The sequence below is a fragment of the Saccostrea cucullata genome, unplaced genomic scaffold (genome assembly GCF_032062105.1).
Source record: "Saccostrea cucullata isolate Sc308-1 unplaced genomic scaffold, CSIRO_AGI_Scuc_v1 ctg956, whole genome shotgun sequence".
Lineage (NCBI taxonomy): Eukaryota > Metazoa > Mollusca > Bivalvia > Ostreida > Ostreidae > Saccostrea > Saccostrea cuccullata.
In genome coordinates, this window is record NW_026927687.1 from 180,935 (window position 1) to 190,173 (window position 9,239).

At 37.3% G+C, this 9,239-nt stretch overlaps 1 protein-coding gene across 3 annotated transcripts in view; it reads left to right on the forward strand.

Moving 5' to 3' along the window:
- The window catches only part of LOC134275224 (myotubularin-related protein 6-like), a 42,511-nt gene extending 33,336 nt beyond the window's left edge, over nucleotides 1-9,175 (forward strand). For 2 of the 3 annotated variants that reach the window (XM_062757481.1, XM_062757480.1), the window contains exons 9-14: nucleotides 81-203; nucleotides 677-930; nucleotides 1,484-1,618; nucleotides 2,114-2,240; nucleotides 4,229-4,696; nucleotides 7,893-9,175. In XM_062757481.1, the coding sequence (XP_062613465.1) occupies nucleotides 81-203; nucleotides 677-930; nucleotides 1,484-1,618; nucleotides 2,114-2,240; nucleotides 4,229-4,696; nucleotides 7,893-8,060 (1,275 nt within the window). In that variant the 3' untranslated portion in view covers nucleotides 8,061-9,175. The remainder of the gene's footprint in view (nucleotides 1-80; nucleotides 204-676; nucleotides 931-1,483; nucleotides 1,619-2,113; nucleotides 2,241-4,228; nucleotides 4,697-7,892) is intronic. The other variant, XM_062757483.1, reaches the window with a different exon arrangement.
- The last annotated feature ends 64 nt before the right edge of the window (nucleotides 9,176-9,239 follow it).

A 9,239-nucleotide genomic window follows, 5' to 3' on the forward strand; every position in this document is an offset into this window, starting at 1 on the left:
TTATTTCAGGCTGTGAAGATATTGGTTGTTTATTGGTTGTTCATTTGTTTATTTACTTTTTGTTTATTGGTTTATTCCAGGCAGTGAAGAATGGGCAGAGTGTTTTGGTGCACTGTTCTGATGGCTGGGATAGAACTGCTCAGACCTGCTCACTTTCTAGTCTGATGTTGGACCCCTACTACAGGACAGCCCAGGGATTCCAGGTAGGTGTTTTCTGTCTATGTATAGTCTGATGCTGGACCCCTACTAAAGACAGCCCAGGGACTCCAGGTAGGAGTTCTATGATTTGTCTTAATACTGGACACTTACCATAGGACTGCCCAGGGCTATCAGGTAGGAGTTCTCTGAGTTGTCTTATACTGGCTGCTCAGGGTTTTTAAAGTTAGGTATTATCTAACTAGTCTAATACTGGACACCCACAATAGGTCAGCCCAATGGTTTCAGATAGGTGTTCTCTGACTAATCCTGCTGGCTACCCAGGGTTTTCAGTGACAAGTTCTCTGATAAGTCTAATGATGAACCATGATATGATTCTAACCTAGGCCTAGGGGTTTCAGATATACTAGTCTAATGCATGACCATGATTTACATGTGTATATGTACAAAATTTATGAAATTCTTAGGTAAATATGGTATGTTAATAAGCATCAATATAGAAATGTATAATCTTCTGTAGGCGCTGATAGAGAAGGAGTGGTTATCGTTCGGCCATAAATTCACGGACCGCTGCGGTTTCCTGGAGACGCCAGACAATAAGGAGACGTCGCCAGTGTTCACACAGTTCATTGAGGCTGTGTGGCAGTTGATGCAGCAGTACCCTTGTGCATTCCAGTTCAACGAACGATTCCTTCTGACCATTCATGACCATGTATACTCATGTCAGTTTGGAACCTTTATAGGGAACTGTGAGAAAGACAGGCTGGATCTTAGGTAAGTTTTCAGAGTTAGATATTTTCATTCTTGTACAGGGTCCTAATTTGTCTTTTATACATCCATTTTCTATCTGTCATATATGAAAGTAAACTTTTAAAGAAACTTATAGATGAGAATTACATTAAATCTCGATCATGCAAGGGTCCATATTGCTCAGAGCATATCAACTGTAAAAATATTGTACATATTTCTAAATCATTATTAATTCATTTTTTATATCCCCAAAAAAGGAACCATGTCATATTTTTTATCTGAGAGATATAGGGTGAAATTTTCATATTGTACTTTAATGTTAAAAGAATTTTACAAACCCTAAATCAAGACTTCACATTTCAAATTTCCCTTATGTGAAATCATCCTGGTGTGCTAAGCAATGAATTTTTGTTATAATTATCTATAATTATAATTTGGATCCTGGGGAGATGCCTAGTATGCTCAGGATAGCTGTAATATTTGAGTGACTGTGAGAACCAATGGTCATCTCACTTTATTTATATCAAATATTTTAAGTAACTTACTGTTAATTTTTCCTCAATTATTTTTGTTATAGATTGAGTGAGAGAACCTATTCCTTGTGGGGCCATATGAAGAAGCACATGTCAGAATTCCTGAATCCTCTCTACAAGAAAGAGTATGAGTTGACCCAACCTACTCTATCACCCAACACCAGCTCTCAGAACGTCAAGTAAGTAAAATGGGTGACACCCATCCCCCCCCCCCCCACACACACACTATCACCCAACACCAGCTCTCAGGATGTCAAGTAAGTAAAACATGACCCCCCCCCCCACACACACACACACACAAACACACATGATCACCCAATACCAGCTCTCAGAACATCAAGTAAGTAAAACTGACACCCCCCACACACACACACTATCACCCAATACCAGCTCTCAGAACATCAACTAAGTAAAACAGTGACACCCCCCCCCCCCACCCCCACACACACACTATCACCCAACCCCAACCCCAACTCCCAGAATGTCAAGTAAGTAAAAATATGACCCACCCCACACTATCACCTAACCCAAGCTCTTAGTTCTTCAGGTAAAATTGTGACCCACCCCACACTTTCACATCTCTGCAAGTACATGAATAATGCACATGCCTTAAACTTATTATTTCAAGTTAGTTCTTGAGAGTGAAATATAGTTTATCTTGTTATATTTTTCAGATTTTGGAAGGGTATGTACCACAGATATGATGTAGGGCTTCATCCAAGAGAACAGATTGCAGACATTCTGAGCGCTGCCAAAGATCACTCAGACTCACTAGAGGACCACATCAGTCTACTAGAGAAGGTAAGATCACTCACTCAGACTCACTAGAGGACCACATCAGTCTACTGGAGAAGGTAAGATCACTCAGACTCACTAGAGGACCACATCAGTCTACTAGAGAAGGTAAGATCACTCACTCAGACTCACTAGAGGACCACATCAGTCTACTGGAGAAGGTAAGATCACTCAGACTCACTAGAGGACCACATCAGTCTACTAGAGAAGGTAAGATCACTCAGACTCACTAGAGGACCACATCAGTCTACTAGAGAAGGTAAGATCACTCACTCAGACTCACTAGAGGACCACATCAGTCTACTGGAGAAGGTAAGATCACTCAGACTCACTAGAGGACCACATCAGTCTACTAGAGAAGGTAAGATCACTCAGATTCACTAGAGGACCACATCAGTCTACTAGAGAAGGTAAGATCACTCAGATTCACTAGAGGACCACATCAGTCTACTAGAGAAGGTAAGATCACTCAGATTCACTAGAGGACCACATCAGTCTACTGGAGAAGGTAAGATCACTCAGACTCACTAGAGGACCACATCAGTCTACTAGAGAAGGTAAGATCACTCAGATTCACTAGAGGACCACATCAGTCTACTAGAGAAGGTAAGATCACTCAGATTCACTAGAGGACCACATCAGTCTACTGGAGAAGGTAAGATCACTCAGACTCACTAGAGGACCACATCAGTCTACTAGAGAAGGTAAGATCACTCAGATTCACTAGAGGACCACATCAGTCTACTAGAGAAGGTAAGATCACTCAGACTCACTAGAGGACCACATCAGTCTACTGGAGAAGGTAAGATCACTCAGACTCACTAGAGGACCACATCAGTCTACTAGAGAAGGTAAGATCACTCAGACTCACTAGAAGACCACATCAGTCTACTAGAGAAGGTAAGATCACTCAGACTCACTAGAGGACCACATCAGTCTACTAGAGAAGGTAAGATCACTCAGATTCACTAGAGGACCACATCAGTCTACTAGAGAAGGTAAGATCACTCAGACTCACTAGAGGACCACATCAGTCTACTAGAGAAGGTAAGATCACTCAGACTCACTAGAGGACCACATCAGTCTACTAGAGAAGGTAAGATCACTCAGACTCACTAGAGGACCACATCAGTCTACTAGAGAAGGTAAGATCACTCAGACTCACTAGAGGACCACATCAGTCTACTAGAGAAGGTAAGATCACTCAGATTCACTAGAGGACCACATCAGTCTACTAGAGAAGGTAAGATCACTCAGACTCACTAGAGGACCACATCAGTCTACTAGAGAAGGTAAGATCACTCAGATTCACTGGAAGACCACATCAGTCTACTAGAGAAGGTAAGATCACTCAGATTCACTAGAGGACCACATCAGTCTACTAGAGAAGGTAAGATCACTCAGACTCACTAGAGGACCACATCAGTCTACTAGAGAAGGTAAGATCACTCAGACTCACTAGAGGACCACATCAGTCTACTAGAGAAGGTAAGATCACTCAGATTCACTAGAGGACCACATCAGTCTACTAGAGAAGGTCTCATTAGAGATCATAAGAGAAGAATGTCATAAGAGTGTTTTTCATTTCTTAAACTGGGAGTCATTCACATTTTTGTCAGTAAATTTACTGTAAATTTGGAACTTTGGTGATAAAAAAATTATAAATGAAATTTAAAATGACTGAATTTAAAGTAGTCAAAGTTTCCACTTCAAACTTTTTCTCATTCTTGTTAATACCTGTACCTATCAAACCATTCAAGTTTCCATTAATCAACTTTCTAAAATGAGGAAATTAATTGTCAAACTTTGAACTCCCCCAAATCTAAATGCATTTCTTCAGTTCAGTTCAGTTCAGTTCAGTTCAGCAAGGTTCAGCTTAGAATTGGTGGAGCACCTTTGAAATGAATTTTACTGTATTTATTTTATGTGAGGTTTTGTTATTGTAGATTTGTTATTTTAAATGTATTAATTTTAAGTGAAGTTTTGTTTTGTAGAGAGTGACACAGATCTGTCAGCTGTTGGGGAAATCCGAGGATGTGATACAGAAAAAACTGAATGGTGGATTATCCATGGAGTCTCTGGATAATCTCAAGGAATCCGTGGAGAATTCTGTTACAGAGAAATCCGAGAAAATTACGGTCAACGGAGAATGTGATACTAAACTGGAACAAAACACCAAATCAAAAGACATAAACGATCTCATCGACCTCAAGAGTGATAATGAATCGGGGTTTGATGAGTCCAGTTCACAGTTGTCTAGATCGGGTCATGGTGACCTAAATACCCAACGAACAGGTATAGAAACTGGTTCCCTTGACTCCAGTATGTGCTCGGTGGGGAGGGACCAGCTAAGCTTGGACTTGCTTTTGTTTGAGATGAACAGCGTGGCCATTGATTGGAAATCATTTCGCAATATTCACAACTGTAGCTGTGCATCTCCATTTAATAGTTTTACTAAAAAGGCAAGGCTTATATATATTATTAGTTTTCCAATATTTATAACTTTAGCTGTAACTGTGCTTCTTTAATATTTTAAAAATAGTTTTACAAAAAAGGCAAGGCATATTTTATACATGATTGTATTTTACAGAGGCAAAGTACAGTCAAAATCAGGGATAGGGCTAGAAGTTTCACCCCCCCCCCCCCCCAGGCCCTGACCCCATCACCCCAATTCAATTGGATGGAACAATACACTAAAAAGTTCAGAATTTCTTACCAAAATGTATTTCACAGAATTGTGCTGAATATTTATGGAGTTATGTCCCTTTGCATACAATTTTATTTTATAATCTGATTTTCAGTGTTTCCTGATAGAGTTAAAACATTTAACCTCTTAAAAGGCTTGAATGTGTGACATAATGATATGATTAACCAGTACAAAGTCCTAGCCCTAATCAATGAAATAATTTACAATTCACTGGATCAGATTTCTGCTCTTTGACCTGTAGTTGTCTTGGTGGTACACTCTGATGTATGTCTGTAGATATGTACTATTGGTGTATACTCTAGTACTGTTGATGGTCTTTGTTAGTACTTCCTAAATAAATAACGGATGTTCTCAAAAGTCACCCAGACAAGGTTACTAGAGTACTTGTAGACAAAATAAAATTCTATTTATAGAACAGGGAAGTTAATATCGCAGATTCTGAGCCCGGGAAACAAAATAAACATCACTGTTGTTATTGGTCAAAGCAGTACATGTACTAACTCTTCATGTTATGCAGTCACCATGGTCACTGTAGTAAAAATAAATATCAGTATGTGTGTACTTTAATTTATTCTAACATGAATTTATAATAAAAATATCAAAAGAGTTTTGTTTTGCCTGAAATTATAGTACATGTATATTCAGCCTGCATACTATTTACATGTAGTAGCATAGTCATATAAAATACATTCAATTTGATAACTAATTTTTGTGTCATACAGTTTAAACCATGTTAAACTGTATGACACAAAAATTAAATTTTGTATTTTTTTTTTTTTTTGCTTTGTTGCTGAAAGTTTTGTGGGTTTTTTTTTTACTGTGATGTGTTGATTATATTTTAATTCTGGTTTTGTATTTTCTAGTTCTATTGCTGGAGATGTCGTAGTATATTTTGTAGGGTTTTTAGCTGTGGTGTGTTGACTTATATTTTGATTCTGTTGGTTTTTTTTTTTTTTTTAATTTTTTTTACTTCCATTGTTGGAGATGTGGTGGTGTGTTTTGTAGGGTTTTAAGCTGTGATGTGTTGACTTATATTTATACCCCCGCTCCGAAGGAGAGGGGGGTATACTGTTTTACCCTTGTGTGTCTGTCTGTCCGTCTGTCTAGCTGTCCGCCTGTCTGTCCGTAACAAATTTTCGTCGCACTTTTCTCAGCAACTACTTATGGCAGATGCTTGAAATTTTAACACAATCTTCTCTGAGGCATGCCATACGGTGGGATACATTTTTGGTCAAATCCGATGTCAACATCCTGTTTGTCCGTGCGTCTGTCCGTTTCATACATAAATTTTCGTCGCACTTTTCTCAGCAACTACTTATCGCAGATGCTTGAAATTTTAACACAATCTTCTCTGAGGCATGCCATATGATGGGATACATTTTTGGTCAAACTCGATGTCAACTTCCTGTTTGTCTGTGCGTCTGTCCGTTTCATACATAACAAATTTTTGTCGCACTTTTCTTAGAAAGTACTCATCGCAGATGCTTGAAATTTTCACACAATCTTCTTTGAGGCATGTCATACGGTGGGATACATTTTTGGTCAGATTCGATTTTAACTTCCTGTTTGTCTGTGTGTCTGTCTGTTTCATACATAACAAATTTTTCGTCTCAGTTTTCTCATCAATTAATCATAGCCATGATAGCAGATGCTTGAAATTTTAGTACACTCTTTGTTGAGGCATGCCATATGGTTGGATTATTTTTGATATGAATCCGATGTCAATTTCATATTTTTCTGTGCATCTGTCCATAATTGAACTTGTGTATATTAACATGATAGTGTTTATTTTAGGGATGTCAAATCGGTCAATTTTTAGTACTCGGTTACTCGGACGTTTTTCCGATCGAGTACCCGGTTACTCGGTAAAAAGTGAAAATATATATGAACAAGTAAATTGATGACTGTAAAACATTGAAATATATTGTAGAAATACAACCACATGCTTTGATAGGAGGTTTACCCGTAAATGTATTTCTGATGTAAACAATGATAAGCACTTCGTGTCCGACGAAATTTAATATAACATTTGTTTTAAATATCAGATAAACTCAAGAAATAAAATCATAATTTAGTGGTTCACACAGTTTTTGTTTAAAAAAAAATACTCGTTCCGTAAATTGTAACTCTTTGTTGCATTTGACGCCCTATCAGTCGTCAGAGCTACGTGCAGTATCAACTTGAACTTGACCTTGAGTTCTCATAACAGAGCGGATTTTCGCCCACTTTTTCACTCCTATTTTATATAGTATTTCGGGACGGAATTTTGTAGTTTAGTGCAACGATGGACATAAGTTTTTAAAAGCCTTCGCCTTCAACCATTTGTATCAGCGTGTAATCAAACAAAACGATATCAACAATCGCACATGTAATATCTGTCTCTTTTCCGAGAACTTGCGGCCTTTCGGAAAATTGACAAAATTATCAAATTTATTTAAACACAATAGACCTTAAACGATGTTCAGTGAAAACAAACAAAGCAAATCAAATATAATGGTAAAAGACGGCCAAGGTGAGAAGGCCAGGTAGCAGGTGCTTGGTCACGATAATTACTATATAAACACAGCCAAAGGCGATAACGGTCATTTAGAGGTGTTGGAAACCCTAATTACTGTATGTACAAATACAAAGAGCATTTTACGTTTAAAAACGGATTGTTTATTGCATTAATAAATAAGCTACAAAATATTCAAAAATATACATCCGAGTAACCGAGTACCGATTTTAGTATTTTTGGATGTACACTTTTTGTTGGTTAATTGTGTGACTTAATTCCTTAGTTTATTTACATCAGAGTGGGGGTATTCCTAGTGAGCATTAGCGCACAGATTTCTCGTTAATTCTGGTTTTGTATTTTCTAGTTCCATTGCTGGAGATGTCATAGTATATTTTGTAGGGTTTTTAGCTGTGATGTGTTGATGTATATTTAATTCTAGTTCTGTATTTTTTAGTTCCATTGCTGGAGATGTGGTGAAGTATTCTGTATGCGGTGTATTGCCAAAAATATCCCCCTGCCTGGTCACATGTCACGGCGCCCAGTCCCCGTCTGTCGACCATGCTACAAGGAAATACGCCACTCCCCCTCCATGGAATTCCCCACCGGTCAGATCAGCAGCTGATGACTGTAGAGGACCAGACTTTTAGAGTGCAATGTTATTTATTTTGTAGCTCATTGCTTTGTGTGTGTGTATGTGTGTGAGGGAGAGGAGAGAGAGAGGGTGTGCAGTATTATCTATCATGATGTATCACTCAGGTTATTTTGAAATGTGGAGCATGACCGTTCTATAAACCCATAAAAACTACAAAGTATGATGATATTAAATTTAAAATATTCCCCACTTTAATGACATTTGTAGAATGTATCATGTGATAAGTCTCCATACACAACTGAATGTGATAGCTTTTGTGTTTAGTGAAATAATTGCACTATAATCAAATCATTGAGTTTTAAGGCCTGAGAATGCCTTATATTATGATGTAATGTTTCACCTTTGAATAAGATAATTACATTGTTAAGTGGATCATCTTCAGACCACTGTACAGTATATTTTACAAAATATCAAAGGAATAGTTGAGTAGGATTTCAGAAAAAATCAATTATCATAAAAAAAAACTTGTAGTTTTAACAGAGGAAAATTTATTAAAGGAAGCAATTTGATTGATTATTGAAGATTCTGTCATTTCAAAGATGTGTTCATTGACAGACTAAAAAGTTTTGATGGGCAGACTTAAATAATTATGAAAGTAAATAGACCAATATTTGAGTAGGTATAATATGCTCTATGTATATTTTCTGTTGAGTTTCTTACCTCCCCTACTTTGCTGTGATATTTTCCATAAACCAACTGTTGGAAAAACTGCAGTTCAAGGAAAGGGATGGATACTCTAAACCATGATTTATTTAATTACCTGAAATATCCGAGTTTTCTGACTCTTTTATTTGTGGAGCTGATACTTTTCACACATATAACTTATTAACATAATATGGCATGTTTCCTCTGACATATTAGTGAGGATATGACTATCAAATTGATGAACTTCAAATAAAAATGTCAGGAATAATATTTACTTCAATCTATGTCTTCACAGTACAACAAAATGTCTGACAATGAATTATCGTCCGAGTATGGGAGTGTGATCATTTGAGTGTAGCCCTGTATATTTGTTTTTTTCCTCACTGTTATTTCTTTGTTACAAATGAGATGCTTTATAGTAAAGATATCTGATATAATAATTATGTCAGTTGTTTTGTTAAACTGTCGATTGTGTTCATTCTCTATAGTACAGTGAAACTTGTC